The sequence below is a fragment of the Abramis brama genome, assembly GCF_963993115.1.
Source record: "Abramis brama genome assembly, chromosome: 7".
Taxonomy (NCBI): domain Eukaryota; kingdom Metazoa; phylum Chordata; class Actinopteri; order Cypriniformes; family Leuciscidae; genus Abramis; species Abramis brama.
Window position 1 is genome coordinate 9,337,795 of NC_139969.1, and position 19,421 is coordinate 9,357,215.

Here is a 19,421-nt window from a genome sequence, read left to right on the forward strand (position 1 = left end):
CTGTGAAAAGCTGCCAATTTAATAGGTAGTTTTTCAATTTTGTCATTACAAATTAACAAAAACAGTATTGCATACTATATGGCAGTGGTTCCCAACCACGTTCCTGGAGGTCTCCCAGCACTGCATGTTTTCCATATCTTTTTAATCAAACACACCTGATTCAGATCATCAGCTCATTAGTAGAGACTTCAAGACCTAAAATGGGTGTGTCAGACAAAAAAGAGGTGCAAACTGTGCAGTGTTGGGGGGCCTTCAGGAATGTGGTTGGGACCCATATGGCAAACCATTACAATTATTAATGTTTCGAACCAGTCATGATGTAACGAAGCCTTGTTTACTAAAATCACGTGACTTTGGCAGTTTGATACACACTAATTTTTGCCACACTGTACAACAATAATTACAGTTGTTTTTGCATTATTGTAAAGGGGTAGGTTTGAGGGCGGCAGTGTTCTTCTGCAAGACACATGCACTTTTGTTTATTAACCACTAGAACATCAAACGTTACATAAGTTACTTAAGTGATTCGAAGGAATCATAAATTTAAATAACCAATTATATATGAAATGACTAAACAAAGACATTAAATATTGTTAATACAATCTTTGTTGATAGGCACATCCACAAGAAGAGGACGTTCATCCTGGCAGGTGGGCCTCTTTCTTCTCCCAGGACCAGACATTCAGAAACTTCCATCTCTTTCTGACCGGCATGTCCTCACAAATAATGGATTAGGTTTGTCATTCACTTTTAGGCTATGGCATGGTTCACTGTATTATATGACCATGGTGTAAATTGTTTACAATACATTTCAATTATACAGTCAGTGTATTTCAAAACGTATCTGTAGAACTGAGGAGAAATGCTAATTTTATTTACAGTATATTTTTCAAGGAGTTCCAGCGAAGGAGGTAGCAGATTGCCAACTGTCCACTATTGATTTGAACTGGAGCCTGGCAGATTTGAATAATTTCGTTTGTCAGAGCTTCCCTATGATTAGTCTGAACCTGGTGGGTTTTGAGTTGGCCAAAGTAGACAAGGGGAAAACAATCAAGAAGCTACAAGCAAGCTCTGTGAGAGATCTGAAGAAGGTTGTGGGGAAAAGCAGACTTTATGTTGTCCCTCGTGCTGAAGTGGGCCAGGTACAGTATAATTTAAGAGCGTTAAAATAGGTGTATTTAAAATCATTGTGAGATTTTCATGATTCTGTCTCTACAGCCAATCAACTTGCCTCTAAATCAACCATCCACAGGATCTAACTCTGAAACAACAGAGGTAATTTAAAATGTAGTATTTTCATTGCTTCTTTTTACAGAATGAATAAATAAAAAAAGTAATATTGCAATATTATTTTGTAATATTAGCCCTTTTTATTGTTATTCTTTTACTGAAACACTAAATGACCAGTGATCTTATCTTATTGACAGTCATTAAATCATATAATTCTTTTATTTAGCGTATTTTCAATACTATTTGATTGCCATGTTTTAGTTCAAATTATTACAGTTCTTTAATAAAAATAATTGATGTATCTTAAACGTTAGTTATACCTCCAAGAAATGCTATGATATTAGCATATTGATTTATTTAATTAATTTATGCATAATCAGGGTTCCCACGCGTCCTGGAAAACCTGGAAAATGAAAGACTAATTTTCCAGTCCTGGAAAACACATGGAAAATGGGAAAAAAAGTAAAATGTCCTGGAAACGTTTGCGTTGTCCTGGAAAATAATTTTCCCTCCTTGTGGATGAAACGGGTTAAACATTTTACGCATGTATGTCTGTTTTCAGCTGCCTTCAACGGGTAATATCAGAGAATGTCTAAGGGCCTGTTCACATATCGCGTCTTTTGCGCGCTCAAGTTCGTTATTTCAAATGTAGACGCGCGGTATGCGCGCTCATAATGGAAGCGACGCGCTCGTTTTTTCCAAGCGCGTCCGCGCCGCATCTCAACATCTCAACATCTCAACTTTTCAGAATGCCGCAAGCGCACCGTAGGTCACGTGACAAGAACCACGCTTAGCGACGACAGACGCCTCCGGAGCGCAACCGACCTAGCGCTTTGGAAAAATGAGAATGCGGCGCGCCTAGCGTTTTCTACGCGTTTTTAGGCGCGATATGTGAACGCCGCCTAATAGGAAGAGAATTGGCACTCTCTGGTTACTTCCGGTTTCTGGACTGGCTGCAGTAACACGTCTCTGTCCATGCGGGGGCGCTCGCAGGCGAGTGCAGAATGAATGGAGGTCTATGGAGCTATACCCCTCAAAATCCACTTTTCTCAGGATATCATTTTTTGTCTAGTAATTTGAATATTGTATTCGAAAGGAGATGCAAAGAAATTACACATTGCTGGGTGTTAGATTTTTTAGAGTCACTTATTTGCTTTAAAAAGTCTTTTAAAATGTCAATAACGTCATACACATCGTACGACCAGAGATACTGCTTTACGGCAATCCTTCAGTCACTTTGGTGTTTTCGCGCTCTGCACCTTCTTTTCTCTCGAGGCATCGACAACACAGCTGACACAGGTAAACGCGCTAGAAGAGTTTTTGTTTTGTTTCTGGTCCCGCTTCGGATGCCACGATGCCATCAAGCAGTATCTCTGGTTGTAATCAGTCCTTCACTGACCAATCAGTGTTCATTAGCAGAATGCTAGCGTGTTATGGGCAACAACAACTCAACCTGTAAGAAATCAAAAGGACATAAGTACTCGTTCATTCAATTTTTCAACCTATAACCCATGTTGAACTTGCAAAACCTACAATAAAATCTGAGATTTCTCAATGGCAATCGGGTGAGGGAGACAAATTTAGCCGTCTAGCCCCATTGACTCCCATTCAGTCTGCACTCGCCCGCGATTACCTCCAGTGGAATTCTAATGGAACTGCAACCAAAATCGATACAATGACTGCAGAACCGCAGAACCATACGTCATAGCAGTGTGAGGATGACAGCGCCAGCCTAACAATCTGATGCCGGAACCGCATACCATACATAGCCACCTTGCATATACCATACCTAAACCTACCCATCTCCACCCCCTGACCCCTAAACCTACCCATCTCCACCCCCTGACCACTAAACCCACCCCTAAACCTACCCATCTCCACCCCTTAGATGTTTTTACCCCGCCCACTTCCGGCATCAGACTGTTAGGCTGGCGCTGTCGTCCTCACACTGCTATGACGTATGGTTCTGCGGTTCTGCAGTTGGTTAATATTGATACAATGGGGCTAATAGGAAGTGCCAAAGCTCTCCGTAGACAGGCTCTGGTAATATTGGGCTGGAGCTGTCTGCTTTCATTTCTGCATGTAGCCAGCACAGCGCCCCACGTGACACAAACCTGCCAATATGTACGCATTTTGCGTAGCAAGTACGCAATTTGACATCTCAGTACGCTGGCATACATGCCAACCCTCCCGATTTTTCCGGGAGACTCCCGAATTTCAAAGCCCCTCCTGAAAATCTCCCGGACCGACCTTTCTCCCGAATTTCTCCCGATTTCCACCCGGACAACAATATTGCTACACTATCCGTCACTGGGCGCCGTTTCAGACCGAACAATAATAAAGGTTACACCTCGAAGTCAAGCGCGGCAATCAGAACGGAAAAAGAAGCAGAAGAGGAAGGGGAAAAGGAAGAAAGAAGAGACCATGGCGAATAAAAAGAGAAAATATGCAGTATGTTATATCAGTATTCTCGAGAAAAGGAGTTTTCCCGTAGCGTAAGCTAAACTTACGCAACACGAGAGTACTCTCGTAAGAGAACGACACTCGGTTACTAACGTAACCTCGGTTCTCTCTAGAGAGGGAACGAGTGTTGCGTAGCCTGCCGTGCTTGTGCTGCACTTGGTTTCGCTTCTAGTCGACTGAAATCACTTGTGCAACCTGTGCGAGGGGGTTTTATAGGCTAGCCACACCCCTTTTTGGCGGGCCATGACGACACCCCCCCCCTCAAGGTTGGCAAGTATGTACGCTGGTAGGACTTGCCCCTCTAAACTACGGTCTTGTGAGTTCTGTGGCAAATGTGCACTGATATCAGCAAGTAAAATACCAGTGTATGAACTAAAGTAGAGAATAACTTCTGTTTTAGTAGTGTGGCATTGCAAGTAGAGGAAAGCAGGTGGCATTGTGAAAGACAACAATCTTTGCACAACTATAATACAGATATAATGGTATAGGTACAATATCACATCTGTTTCAAAATATATCTCGATATGATAATATCGGTATATCGCCCAGCTAGTTGGGATAACTTGACTCGCACTGTAGCAGCTGAAAAAGTCTTGAAAATGTCCTGGAAAAGTCCTGGAAAATCATTTCAAGAAAAGAGTGGGAACCCTGATAATTTCACCAGTTAAAGACAGTCAGAATTGGGGTATTAATTTTCATTGTGGGATTTTCATCATGTCTCTACAGCCAATCAACTTGCCTCTGAGTCAACCATCCACAGGATCTAACTCTGAAACAACAGAGGTAATTTAAAATCTAGTGTTTTCATTTGCTTCTTTTTACAGAATTAATAGAAATGAATCAAGGCATTAACTGCATTTTAATTAGGCATTTTGGTTATATTATTTTGTACTATTATCCATTTTTATTGTTATACTTTCACTGAAACACTAAATGATCTTATTAACGGTCATTAAATCATATATTTCTTTAATTTAGTATATTTTCAACACTATTTGGTTGCCATGTTTTAATTAAATTATTACAGTTCTTTAATAAAAATACTTGATGTTTCTTAAATGTTAGTTATACTTCCAAGAAATATAATATATTAATGGCTTATTTGATTAATTCATGCATAATTTCACGGTAGTTAAAGACAGTCAGAATTGGTATATTTCTATTCACTGTGAGATTTTCATGATATTGTGTTTACAGACAAGTGACTTGCCTCTGAGTCAACCAATCACAGGACCTGAACCTGAAACAACAAATGAATTAGAGGTGATGTAAAACGTATTTCATTTTAATTGTTATTTTATTTACTCAGAGGAATAAAAAAATAACATGACAGTTTTGCTGTGCATTCCCTAAGAAAATGGTTTCATAGCTACATGGAAATTTTATGGAAACTATTGTAACAATGCACACATTTTATAGAGAAAGATAATGTAAGATAATTGATGTTACTGCACAAATATTATGATTTTATACAGTTTATACTGTCTAAAACGTCTTTGCAGGAGTGGAGAGCTATAAGGCGACAACAAGACCAAGAGTATGAACAATCACTGAGAGCTGATCAGGAAAAGGTATGTCTTTTAACATTCTTCAAAAGTGTTTTCATGTGTAAAATGGAAGCCAAAATATTATTAATAGATACCCATTCACGTATTGGCAGGATCTGAGGACAAAAGAAATATCTCAATATGAAGAGAGGCGCCTTAAGGTACTTTAAATTTTCAACTTGCTTCTATTCAGGAAGGTGCTTCTTTTTAAAGTCTCATGCACATGCACTAATGTTTTTTTTGTCTCACAGATGATAGAGGAAAGACTTATGAGGACAAATGAAGAACCAGCTGATGGCATACCATTGAAATTTACTTTCCCAGATGGCACAATGAAAATTAGACAGTTCCAAGTATTTGATCAAATACAGATAAAGTTGTTGAATGACTCTATCATGTTGAGTGTTATGTTAGTTTTTGTACAAAACTTTTAGTTTTTTTGTGTGTTTTTGTTTTTTAGGCACTGTTTGACTTTGTGGGAACACATTCCTCAGCCACAGAGTATTTTTACATAAGGGAAGCTACATCAGCAGTATCAATATCCAGCACAGTTCCCGGGACTCTTCTGGATCATTACTTGACTGCCCCATTGAACATCCATGTTCGATGGATGGACATGGAGGATGTACAGGTAAATAAATTCCTATATGAAAATGTTGATTATTCCAACTTAATGGAATTCTTTTTTTTTCAGGACTTTAGGAAATACAAACAACTTAGGTCTTGAATTAGTTACCATAATATTTCAGTGAACGCATGAAGGCTTTTCAGATAATGCTACAATGCTTCTGTATCATCTTTCCAAGTTAATTTACAGGAAAAAAACAACCTCATCTTACATAGAGACCAATGCTTTTATCTTTATTTTAATCTGGAATCTTTTACATTTATTTTTTCAGGCCATTTTCCACCAGCAAAATTCAGTTCTTTTGCCAAGTCCAGATGAATTTGAGATTAGTGAGGTTCAAGATGACCTTGAAATAATGGAATCTATGAATCCAGATGAAATTCACAGTGATGTTGACTTAGTAATCATGGATTCTGCTTCTCAAGAGGAAATGTACTCAAATCACAGTGAAACTGTCTCAGAAATAATGGATCCTGGGCCAGAAATATATACCAACTACATTAACATAATGCCAGACAATGATTTCCCTGAGCCAGATGACCAAGGACATCAAGATGATTCTGAAGTTATGTAAGTAGCTATTATATTTTGAGACTGTTGCTTTGTGTCATTTTACGTGATCTTTTAGTTGTATATAAAAACTTTTTTTGATTGCTTGTTTACTTAATGGCTCAGGTATGTGGAAGACATTGTCTGTTCTACAGAGGATATACTTTTGGAGCTTGGGAAAGAAATAAACTACAACTTAAGCTGCAGATTCAACATTAATCGAAAAAATATACTAGATGGTGCATTCAGAGCATTTGGACGAAAATCGTACGATCCCTTCAGAAGAATTTCTGTTCGATTTTCTGATGAATGTGGAAATTTTGAAGAGGCTGTGGATTTGGGAGGCCCACGGAGGGAGTTCCTTAGCTTGCTCATGGAAGAAATTGAAAAATCTGCAGTGCTTGCTGGCCCAGATGGATGCAAAAACCTTGCTCTTGACTCTGTTGGTGCGCACTTTCATTTGATCTTTGTAAATCACACAAAAATTAATTTCAGTACTTCCACTGAACCATATGGTATTTTTCACTGCCCACGTTCATTTAAACAGAAATGTCCAATTATGCTAAAGGATAGATCTTTTTTTTTTAGCTGGTAGTGATCCTGTTATGGATCATACCCTTTTCACATTGTTATATTAATTTTCACTTTTCCACTTCAGCTGTCAGAGAAGACAGATACTATCTTGTTGGAAAAGCAATAGCTATCAGCATGGTTCATGGGGGACCATCTCCAGGATTCTTTTCGTCCACTTTGTTTGAATGCATCAGTAATGGACAAGTCTCACCCACCATAGAAGATGTGAATGACTTGGACGTGCAAGCTAAAATCAAAAAGGTATTTTTTGTATATTTATAAAAGTATTTATATCCTCAACTACACATGATTTTATTAAAATCTTTTGAATCAAATTAAAATGTCACTATTTCTATAGTAATTTATTAAAATGCTGATTATTTTCCCTCAGATTTCTGATGCTTCCACCATGGAGGAGTTGTGTGAGGCAACAGAGTGTAGCAGTGAATACCTGGCCAATGCAGGATGCCTTCGAGCTGTAAAATGCCTAAAAGACAAAGATCTGCTTTTACAAGACATCCTACTCTTCCAAGTTGTGAACAGACTTCATGGTCCACTTGAACGGTAAGAATGATGTATGATTACATGAAGAATAGTCTATTTTAATTGGTCAGTTGCACCATTGAAGTGATAGTTGAACCAAAAATCAAAATTCTGTCATCATTTAATCACACTTAAGTTCCTCCAGACCTGTATGTGTTTTATTTTCTTCTGCTGACCACAAAGAGGATATTTTAAAGAATGTGGGTAACCAGACAGTTGTTGGTCCCTATTGACTTCAATAGTATGACTATAATCTTTTGTGTTCTGCAGAAGAAAGAAACTCATACAGGACTTGTTTTTGTGTCAACTATCCCTTTAAGGCTGCTATTTCTTAATAACAGCTGCATATTTGAACAGTAAGGCAGAGCTCTAAATAACTCTTACTACTTTTTATTACTTAATACTATCCATACTACTTTTACGATTTAGTATTTAGGAGGGAGAGTGCTATGGGTGGTATGCCATTCCAAATTCAGCAGCAATAAATTTGTGCTCTTGTTCTCTCAGATCACTGCAGTCATTAGTTAGTGTTAGGGTTATCAAGCTAATAGATAAATAAACCTGAGAAATTGTTTGGGGTTGAAATAATTTTTTGGGACATAGTTGTAACTGAGTGCAGTCATTATTTCAGCAATAGGTACATTACAAGTTGAATTAAGGTTCCTGAATTAAAGTCTCTCTTACCACAATGTACATGCAAATTAATATATATTTAATGTGTTATTTTGTACCGTCTTGAATTATGTATTTATTTTTTCATTTTATAATGACTAGCAAATTCTTTATCCCATTAGAATATATTTTTTGTTTGTCAAAGACGCTTATAACACTTTTCCAACAGTTTTTTGTAGCATTTCAAAAGTATTTTTTTTTCTTGAAGACTTAAGGAGGGCCTGAGGACTCTAGGACTGTTGGAGGCTGTTGTTAAACACAAAGACGCCTTCAGACCCCTATTTTGCAGCCCACCACAGCCACTTACGGCAGATGCCCTTGATCAGTTATTCGATATTCGCTACTCCACTGCTGGAAGTAACAAGCGGGCAGAGGAAAACACCATAGTCGCATTCTGGAGGGACTACCTTCTAGATGCAGAAGGTAAGTAATTGGACTCAGTGGAATGGTGGTGGTTTCTTGTATAATAGGAACTGTAAAGCCCTAAGACAGTATGCACCATTTAAGGCCGGGACACACCAAGCCGACGATCGGCCGTCTGGCCTCGTCGGGCAGTTGGTGGGCGTCGGTAAAGCGCGTCGGTTCGGTGTGTTCAGCACGTCGGCTTTTGTCGGGCTCGCGTCGGCCAAAGTTTGCCCGATTCAACATGTTGAATCGGCGTCGGGCTTGTCGGGGCCGTCTGAGAAAGAGCGTGCTCTGATTGGCTGTTCACACATCGAATCAGAGCGCGTGGAGGACTTGAACGTGAAGTGACGTAACACGCAAACGAAGGATTCAAGAGGGAACCGGTGTCATGAGAAATCCAGTCCCCACCTGGAATCGGGTCTCGATTAGGACCCAGAGTGATCTTATTGGTTCAATTGACTTCTAATGGGTATCATATTTAGCGCCTGATTACAATTCCTGCAAAATCACGTTATATTTTATATAGTAAAAAATGTGTTATAATGAATAGAATATACATTTAACATAAATACAATGGATATATTATAAATAAATTAGCATTTATTAATCTTTAATATTGTCTCCTAACTGAAAGAATATATACAGAAGCAATCCTGAGGCAAGATATTAATTAAAACCACTTAAAATGTATTTACTCGTGCATTATTTATCAGATGTTATAGTGTTATAGCATTTAAATACGTTTTTTCCATAAAGAAATTAAGTTAATAAATTACTTTTTATAGATTAATTACATCATTGTATTATATGTATTAATGTATTATATGTATGTTGCTTTTTATAAAATATAAAACATTTTTGATCAGGCATTACCTCCGGGATCCTAATGGAGACCCGATTCCGGGTGGGGACTCAATTTCTCACCACACTGGCTCGCTGTCATCATTTCGCAATTCACATTCATGTATATATTCATACTCATACACGTACATATAGGACACACAAACTATTAAGCCTGTTAACTTGAATTAATTGTAAGAATAAGGCTGCTCCCATTTAATATGACTTATGAACAAGGTATAAAATTGTAAACAAATATATGAATATGAATTGTAAACAAGTATATGATTTAATGATATATTTGCTGTGTACACAACGTTCGTTATGTTTGAACGATAGAAATAGATACTCTTTGTATTTGTAAAGATTCCCTATTGAAACTCCTTGTTGGGTCATTTTTTTTTACTAGTCTTGTTCTTCTGGGAGACATGAGGACCAGGTGATAATGTTCAAGAATGTGGAGACATTAGTGCTATATGCATGCAAGTACAGGGCACAATAAGCTTGGCAGACGGTAATGTCTGAATGTGTAAATGTGTGAATATTGGGTCTTTAGGGATAAGTGGCCATTTTACGCAGAAGTGTACTTTCATTGTTATGCAATGAATAGTTTTTTGCAAGAATAACGGCGATTACTGTTCACCCTAACGTGTATTGTGAGAGCTTTGAAATGTTATAATTTTCAAATGAAAATAAGTATAAGTACATAAAAATGCTACTATATATATATATATATATATAAATTACAATTTTATATATGTGTGTGCGTACAACAGGTGTTATATTGATATTGACTGTACTGATATATAGTACAATTTCCCAGTGATGTAAACACGTTGACTTTAAAAAAAATCCTCTGGTGTACTTTTAAGTCCTTTTTTATCGCTAAACCAAGAGCTGACAGCGCCAGGGCCATTTGCAGATTGTCAGACATCTTCACAAAACCGAATCTCTCTGTGGTGAGCGATGAAGTAAATGCTTCGGAAACGCTGATTTGTTTGCACAGGCAATACTACTTCGGGGTTCTCTTGGAATGAAAATACAGACTACTGCCAACTGCGGGTACGCAACTGTATATCTCCTCACGCATGCGCAGAAAGCACCTTCTAGTTTGTAGTCCGGTGTCGTCAGTTCGGTGTGTTCGAGCTCAGTTTAATTGCCCAGACGCCCGCAGACGCAGCCGACTAGAGGCGACAAGATGGTCGGCTTTCGTCGGCGCTAGTTGGGTGGTGTCGGGTTGGTGTGTCCCGGTCTTTACACCAAAACACAGGATTTGCTGAATTACTTTGGCTTAGTTTCTTTAGTTCCTTGTCTATTCTTTTTGTGCTAAAGCAGGGGTGTCCAAACTCTGTCCTGGAGCACTGGTGTCCTGAGTTTAGCTCCAAACTTGCTTCAACACACCTGCTTGGAAGATTCTAGCATGCCTAGTAAGATATTAATTAGTCGTTTCGGGTGTTTAATTAGGGTACGAGCTAAAATCCGCAGGATGCCGGCCCTCCAGGACCAGGATTGGACACCCCTGGTCTAATTACTGAACCTTTTCATATTTATTCATTCATTCATTCATTCTTTTCACAGAGGGCACCTCTAGCTGCACGCTACAGAAAATTCTTACATTTGCAACTGGATGCAGTGCTCTTCCCGTAGTTGGATTAAAGCCAAAGCCATCAATTGAATTCTTACACCCTGTTGATACTTCACCGTGGGATACTTCACAGAGAGAGAAGTTTCCAACTGCAAACACTTGCATTAATTGCTTGCGTCTCCCGTTGCACAAGAACTATGACCTTTTTAAGTCTAATATGGACTTTGCCATTTGCAACACACAAGGGTTTGGTCAGGAGTAGCCTGAGAAAAATTCAACATTCTGCAACGTAATAAAATGTTTAAAGAGTTAAGAAAAAGTTAGTGAAAACTTTAAATATTAAATACCAGTATTAATACGTTTTATGCTGAAAAAGTTTTACACCGTTCTTAATAATGGTTTCAAAAAGGGTTTAATGTAGTTTTGCATCAAATTTTGTTTTGCATCAATTTTAATGGACACAACTGTGAACAAAATAAAGAAATGCAAACTGTTTTGAATTTTTTTTTTAATAGAATGACTTTTTGTTAATGTTTTTAATGACTGTTTGTTTAGCTGAATGGAAGTTTAAAAACCTGACAAAAGATAATGCCTCAGCAGACAATTAGCAGATATTCTAAAGCTTTGGTTCTACAATAAAAAATAAATCAAACACACTACAGAAACAAATGAGCAAGCTAGTTTTCCAAATATTTTTTCACTCGGTCAGTGACAGTCGTTGAGAAATTCCATTGCAGCACCTTTGATATTTTAGTTTTAAGTCTGCAATGCCTTCTATCGCTCTCAAAACCTCTTCCTGTTGCTCCTGGCTAAGGTCAACACTGGGTTGCTGGACATTTACAGCAGGGAACTGGTCATCCAATTCAACTGGGAAACTGTGAATACCATGTTGTGCCAGAAGTGCTTCTATATTTTGCTCTCTGAATGGATCATCACCAAACACATGGTTGATAGAGGTGCTATCGACTCCCATGTTTGTCAGCATGCCATCTGTCCAGATCTGAGAGGGTGTTCGGTTGTTTTCTGTTCTTAGACGGTGATGATTCCACGCTTCATGAAACCTGCTCAGTCTGCTTTGTATTTCCGGTAAGTACACAAGCTGAAGAGAAAGCCTGTGAATGTCATTTTCAGGATCTAGGGTACCACTGTCCTCAAGGCTGTAGAATTCCTTGTAGAAACTCTGCAAAACATGCAGGAAAACATCCCTCCAAAGACGCTCAATCCTCTGATTGTGCACTGATTCCCCTGTGATGTGGCTTCTGTGCTCCACTCCATGAACAAGATTCATGAACAATGCCACTTGGGTGTTTTCTCCACCATGATCTGACCGCACTCTAGATGGAAGTCCATACACACACGTGGCTTTTAAGAACTGTGTAAGCACTGTGGCAGATCTGTTGTCTGTATTACAGTTCAAGTACGTTATAAGGCGAGAATATCCATCTATTGCTCCATGAACGACCAATCCCCATCTAAAAAGAACCATGCACCAGAAAGTTATTTTGCAGCTCACTGAAAATCACATAATAGATGTAAATGCTTTTTAAAATTTTTAGTTTAGCTCCAGCTTGCCTCAACACATCTCTAGGAAGTTTTAAGCATGCCTACTAAGATTAACTGGTTCAGGTAAGTTTAATTAGGATAGGAGCCAATACATGCAGGACAGAAGCCTTGTAGAAGGGTTGTTGCTAGAAGGGATACAACTTCGACATATTTGCTTTATTTAACCTATTTCCTCCAGTATTGCAGTTCTGAATTGAGAATTATGGAATCATTACACAATTCATGTACAACTGAACGTGACAAGACAATAAACTTCTTTGCATTTTCAACATATCTGGCATACATGGCACTTGTGAATATTTTAAATGAGTTTTTGCAAGGCAAAATGGTCACATCCAAACTAGAATTAGACCTAGAATTTCCATTTTTCAAATTTATTAGCTTCTTTGTTTGTTTTAACTGATTAACAAAAAAAAAATCAATCAAACCAGAACATGAGGTTTAACAAAATTCGAATTACCTGATAAGGCGCATATTCCCATCCATATGCCACAGACTGTTTGGATATGGCACAGAATATGTTCTTCTGGCCACAGCAGCACTCCATCTACGTGCAGCAGCAGCTGGGTCAATGTTACTCAACATCACTCTCACTCTGTGTCTTGTTACCAGCAAGCCCTCTGCTCTCAGGAATGCTCTCATCATCTGTGATGTGGTATGCAAACAATGACACAAAGGCTTTGATTAAAAGTATTATACTTGAAGAACTTCTCCCAAAAAAAGCATTTACATAATTTACTCTGCAAACCAGTAAGAATTAGATTTACTTAAATGTTTGTATTTGCATGTTCATAATTTACAGTTGTTTTTTTACAAAATGGCATTAAATAAATAAAATATAAATTAAGATTAAAAAAAGCGTCTACAAAGTTAATATTTACAGTAATTAATGTAGAACACAGTGTGAAATTCATAAATTAAGTACAATGATAATTAAATTAAAATAAATTTACATTTAAAATTAAATTATGTTGATGGTAAATGTTAATTATGTTAATGTTAAAAAAATACAATTAGGCCTATTTAAAAAAAGAAAAGATAAAAAAGGTACCTCATTTCCAGAACTAGGATAGAGTGTATGAAGTCGTCTAACGTGCCTTTCCAACTCGACGTCAGTCAACGAAGTTGTTGACCTCCTAATTGACATCCCCATTGCTTTTGTTCTCTTATATAAAAATGATGCAGAGCATCCCAAAAGTCGAGCCATGCGCTTGATGGTGTAGCCCTGTGTCATCAAGAATTCCAGCTGCTGTCTCATCACTGTGATTTTGGGTCTCCCTCGCTGACCTTTTAATATACACAGAACCATGATTCAAGCACTGTTGAGCAAAAATCACAAGCAACAACTATAAACAGAACTCCTATTAAGAACAAGCAAACTGAATTCGTATTTATGTTCACTGATGCTCCATAAGGAAACACGATGCATTAAGAGCCGGTGGTGAAAACTTTGTGAATTTGACGATCAGGGTAAATTGAACTTATTTTGTCTCCTGGGGAACTTATCTTCTGTAGCTTCTGATGGGCAGTACTGAATGAAAAAAAAAAAAAAATATATATATATATATATATATATATATATATTTAGGCAAAATAAGAAAAATGTACACATCTTCAAACATGTTCAAACATTTAAATCCATCGGCTCTTAATGCATTGTATTTCCTTCTGGTGCATCAGTGAGTGTTTGAACCTTTTGTAATAGTTGTACATGAGTCCCTCGGTTGTCCTCAGTGCGAAAAGATGGATTTTTAAATATTTTTTTCAGATAAGCAGTGGGCAATTTAACTGCTCAGGACAAACAAGAGACTCATGAACAACCACCACTAAACAAACAAACAAACAAAAAACAGCTGTGGATAATTCAATTAACTATGGAAGCCCATTTATTGCGATTTTTTTTTTCCAGAATTGTGATATAAACTCGCAATGCTGACTTTTTTTCTCAGAATTCTGAGATATAAACCAAAGTCCCTCTTTTATATAAACTCGCAATTGCGACTTAATTGCGAGATATATAGTCTCAATTGCGAGTTATAAAGTCAGAATCCTGACTTTTTTCTCACAATTGCGATTTTTTATCTATAGCAATTCTGACTTTTGTTTCTCTTTGCTACACTTTGTGGCAGAACACAATAGGAAACGAGATCTTTTCTTGTTCAAACGACATATGTCATAAAAACGATATGATTTTCTCATAGCTATAAGGTACATGGTTATAAAATGTGAGCGAGCTAAGCGCTTGTCAGCGTTGCCTTCGCCACAGTCCTGACATAAAGCAGGATGTGCGCTGCTTAAGTTATAGAAATACAGTTTACATTATTTTAATGTAATGGTTTCAATTGTAGCAGCATGTTTATTAGGATAAATCTGTCTAACTGCAAAATCCAAATACTAACCGAAAGAAAAAGAATATAAATGACAAACGGTTTGATTGTATTGTGAAGATAATAATTTCGTTCTGTTTTGAAAATGGAAAAAGAAATTAGGCTAAGCCAGATTTTTCTATTTTTGTTCATGGGTAAAAAGAGAGCTTTCAATATTTGTGCTTGGGCGGCCCTGAAAAGCCACTTTTCAATTTCAGCTCAACCTGTCTCTCTCCCATCAGAATAAATGTTTGTCTGACGCATTCTGCATAGGCTATATTACTTGCAAATATACATATCATATAAAGCGCAACACTGCACTTTTCGGGTCGCCGGCGCGATCAGCACATTGTGATAACAGAGGAAAGAAATATGTCTTCCTTATTTTATGCACTTCCACAATAACAACAAAACGTTACAAATTGCTTTGACTGTAGAAACAAATAATAATAATAATAATAATATTAATAATAATAATAGGCTAATCATACTAACAATCGCCTTTGGAATAATTATTTGGATGACTTAAATTTGATGTAACTGCAAATACGAAATATGAGCAGAAATAAATAAATAAATATTATATAAAAATAATATGCCTAATAATAATAGCTTATTATATATTACGTTTTGTTTGAGTAACAGAAAAACGAAAATTAAGGAAGATGTTTCGTATTATTATTGATTATTATCAGCGTGGAAAATAGTTATGCTGCTTCACATTTTTGGGAAAATTGCAATACATCTTACGCTACTTTTCAGGATTCTATGTTGAAAGTTCATCTTGCTTACTTTACCTGGACAAAATTATTTCGTGGCCACGACATTTTATCACGTCCCCAAGACAAATCTAATAAGTGAACCCAGCACGCCCCCTACTGGTCACAGCAGTAATAAAATCGCATGGGTGTTTGAATTAATTTAAGGATTAGGCTAATGGTGCAACTGTAATGAATATTAGGGCACTTTGTCTCGTGGCACTGACAACAGACCTATTTTGTTTCATTTCATCTTCCTAAAAAATCTCCCTTAGTTAAACTAGAATAAAATAGGCCTAGTTCTTCTATTCGCTACTTCATGGCTGACATAGCCTATAGCTAGGCCAATAGAAGTAATTTGCAAGTTTTGTTTCCTATAAAGGACTTAACAGACTATTAAATTCTATATAAATGTTATTAAATTCAGGCTACTTTGGTTTTACTTAGTAGCCTAGACTTGTGACAGTAAATACAAAGCATCTGTGTATGATACAAGCTGCAGTATAGAGGTTATGTATAGTTTAATGTAAACATACTACAGATACCTGAGCGAATTCGAGAGACTGTGAAAGCTTCATCTCTGCGCTCCCCGAGTGACTGTCTGATGAAAACTCTGAGATCCTCAATGCTGCTGAGAAGTTCTTCCATCGTTTCAGAAGATAACAGTCCCTCGATTCTTCTCAAATTTAATAATGAAGAATCAATGGCCATCAGCTGTGCGCTTCCAATGTTTCCCTGGTTTATCGATCGTTCAACATATTTGCATTTTCTACATATTTGTTCAAGTACTTCTGCCATTTTCACCTTCTGTCTTTCCCTTCTTCTTTCCGTCTTCTTCTTTCCGTATCCTGTGTAATCTCTATCCTATACGTTGCTGGCTCATTAATATTCAACATACGATTAGCATACTGGGCAGAAATGCAAATTTTAAAAGTACTAGTATCTATTAAGTTCAAGATATCTTTGGTCTTATAAGTTACTAGTAACTAAACAAGAACTAGTTCTATTTTTTGTTAACAGGAAGAGTATAATTAAATACTAGTCACTATTGGAATAAGTACTAGTATCTAATGAATAAGTACTAGTATCTAAAGAAAAAGTACTAGTATCTAATGAATAAGTACTAGTATCTAATGGATAAGAACTAGTATCTATTGAATAAGTACTAGTATCTAAAGAAAAAGTACTAGTATCTAATGAATAAGTACTAGTACCTAAAGAATAAGTACTAGTATCTAATGAATAAGTACTAGTATCTAATGAATAAGTACTAGTACTTAATGGAAAAGATACTAGTATCTAAAAAATAAGTACTAGTAACATGAAAATAGACACTAGTACGGGAAATAGATTAAATGTCAAAACGGCTTGCCATAAGTGTACGTCTTTTCGAACCTCTTAAAACTACTTGGGGCACTTAAATTAATTATTGCAGTATCAACCAGTGTAAGCATAATTGCATATTTCATAAAGATTTCATAGAGGGTCATGATGGACTAAATGCACGTGGAAAGGACGTCACCTGGACGTCCAAAACGACTAAAATGCAGTGGCTTTGCAATTACTTAACCACACTGGGCACTTTGTGATTATAATTTATTTAAACAAGATAAAGTAAATATATTTACTTTGTATACAAATCGTGTATTTCATATAAAGATAATTCCTGTTTTTTTTCTGTCTTGCTAGACGTGTAAAGGACGTCAGTGGACGTCTTCACAACCTCTTAAAATCTAATTGGGCAATTAAATTAATTAATGCAGTATTAAGCAAGGATTAAGCACAGCTTTTGCATATTTAACAAGGATTTCATAGAGGGTCATGATGGACTAATGCACGTGTAAAAGACGTCACCAGGTGACGTCCTCTCACCCGATACACTATTTATTGAACTACGTAGCTAAAAGTCAAAATAACAATTATCCATGCAACCCCAGAGAACTGTAGACATGTACAAATGTATCTGAATGCATTTTTAGGAAATGTTCGGTGTTACATATTTTTACCGATTTATGCCGTCCTACCGCGACTATTTTTGGCCAGGGACACGATCTGTCGGACCAATGTTTGCTGGGAACAGTTTCAAATTCCAAAGCTTATATAGCCTACTATGTATGTGTGGCAGTTTGCTCTCTTAAGCGCAACACAATACCAATTATGGCACAAAATAGACTACGCCACCCCGGAAAATGGGCCGGGGACCCGTTTGTACATCAAGTGCAAAGCACACAGATACGCGGTGACTGGGTCAGATAACAGACAACAAGGAAACGTTTCAAATTGTTTATTAAATACAGATAAGAAAAGTACCAAAATACACAATACAAACACACATTAGAATAAATACGCCAACTATAACACTTATCCGTTTCAGAATTGGGGATTCAGTTCGTCCACCCAGTAAACACTGCAACTAGTGCTCTCACCACACAGCACCCAATCACCCCCTGTGAACACAGCAAGCGATAAGCACACCACCACACCAGAGGACGTGGGCGTTGAACTGGCACCCCAACTCTGGGTAAAAGAAAAAAAGAGTACAAATTGAGACATAAGCAACCATACACACACACACACAACGCACTTTCCACGTAATAGTCTTTTGGTTGAACCCTTATCACATGTGGACGGATGGAATCAGTTGTTTACAAAGAAGATAAAAGCAACCACTCACTGGCCAACGCTCATTAATAGCTTTCCAACACTGCGTCGCCTGATGATTACAGCATTTTAAAAATATACCATTCTCAGGATTTAGAAATACATGTAAGACATTCAAAAACAGACAATAACAATTTGACAAACGTAAATACTTTAAATGACAATGTTTCTGCTAAAAGAGCAAGTAGAAATGACAACCCAGTTATTCGCCGCTGTACTCCAGCCCAGAGATCAGCACTGAATTTGCTAGGTTTGGAAAGCGTCACTACGGCCGAAAATGCGCTATTGTTCCGGCCGTCTCAAGACAGATGAGGGATAAGAGAAAATGTTAGTCAGATGATCACAGCAAATGCGCTGTTCCAGTAATAGTCACTGAGAAATGGTCGAGGAGTTTCCGGCAAGGGGAGACACAATCCAATCGGTCGTCACTAAGCCCAGCTACCCCCACCAAGCCTGCTGCAGCACCTTCCTCGTATCACTATCAAAAATACAACGCACAACGTTTGTAAATTTGAGTTTATGATCTCATTAACCGGACATTCAAATAGGTATGACTTACCGCTTGTTGGTGACTCGCACCACCCAGTGTACTCCGTAAAGTGCAAATTACCGGCTCGCCATGACGGGCGTTAAGCGACGCGTCTGATACTCCGCAGTCGCACTGTAAATTAAATGGGTCTTAACTTATCCTTCCCAACGCACATTAAAAATTAAGCAGCTACCAGTAATTCTTACCTCCCAATCCTAAACACTGCGCGCCCAAATGACGTCACGTCCAGAACCCAGAATGACGCACTCCCTTAGACGCCATTCTCATCCCTTTTATATCCGCCAAGCATACTGAACCCGCCCCTAATCCCTATCATGGTGGATCGCATCACCACATATGCAATGTGTAGTCATATAAAAATAAGCCTATAATATGAACACAACTGCGAAATTTCACTTTTTTTAACAGAAAAATATATGCCATGTTAAGCTTTTTCTTTTTAACAGGCTCAGGAAGGAAAATGCCATTAACGTGAAACGTCGCGATCA

At 37.6% G+C, this 19,421-nt stretch overlaps 2 protein-coding genes and 1 long non-coding RNA gene across 3 annotated transcripts; 1 reads left to right on the forward strand and 2 right to left on the reverse strand.

Moving 5' to 3' along the window:
- The first annotated feature begins 619 nt into the window (after positions 1–619).
- LOC311086690 (uncharacterized protein) lies at positions 620–11,378 on the forward strand. The gene is made up of 15 exons (XM_084119690.1): positions 620–735; positions 895–1,142; positions 1,219–1,275; positions 4,420–4,476; positions 4,891–4,956; positions 5,196–5,264; positions 5,354–5,401; positions 5,492–5,593; positions 5,701–5,871; positions 6,140–6,438; positions 6,544–6,863; positions 7,076–7,251; positions 7,382–7,554; positions 8,414–8,628; positions 11,029–11,378. The coding sequence occupies exons 2-15, from the start codon at positions 993–995 to the stop codon at positions 11,295–11,297; spliced, it is 2,172 nt and encodes a 723-aa protein (XP_083975816.1). The 5' UTR covers positions 620–735; positions 895–992; the 3' UTR covers positions 11,298–11,378.
- A 57-nt stretch (positions 11,379–11,435) lies between these two features.
- LOC311086691 (uncharacterized protein) lies at positions 11,436–16,753 on the reverse strand. The gene is made up of 4 exons (XM_084119691.1): positions 16,268–16,753; positions 13,650–13,885; positions 13,059–13,243; positions 11,436–12,507 (listed from the first exon to the last, which is right to left on the reverse strand). Exons 1-4 carry the CDS (start codon positions 16,518–16,520, stop codon positions 11,733–11,735), a joined length of 1,449 nt encoding a protein of 482 aa, XP_083975817.1. The 5' UTR covers positions 16,521–16,753; the 3' UTR covers positions 11,436–11,732.
- A 1,238-nt stretch (positions 16,754–17,991) lies between these two features.
- LOC311086692 lies at positions 17,992–19,083 on the reverse strand. The gene is made up of 2 exons (XR_014607106.1): positions 18,943–19,083; positions 17,992–18,861 (listed from the first exon to the last, which is right to left on the reverse strand). It is a non-coding gene; the product is annotated as an uncharacterized lncRNA (long non-coding RNA).
- Between the last annotated feature and the right edge of the window lie 338 nt (positions 19,084–19,421).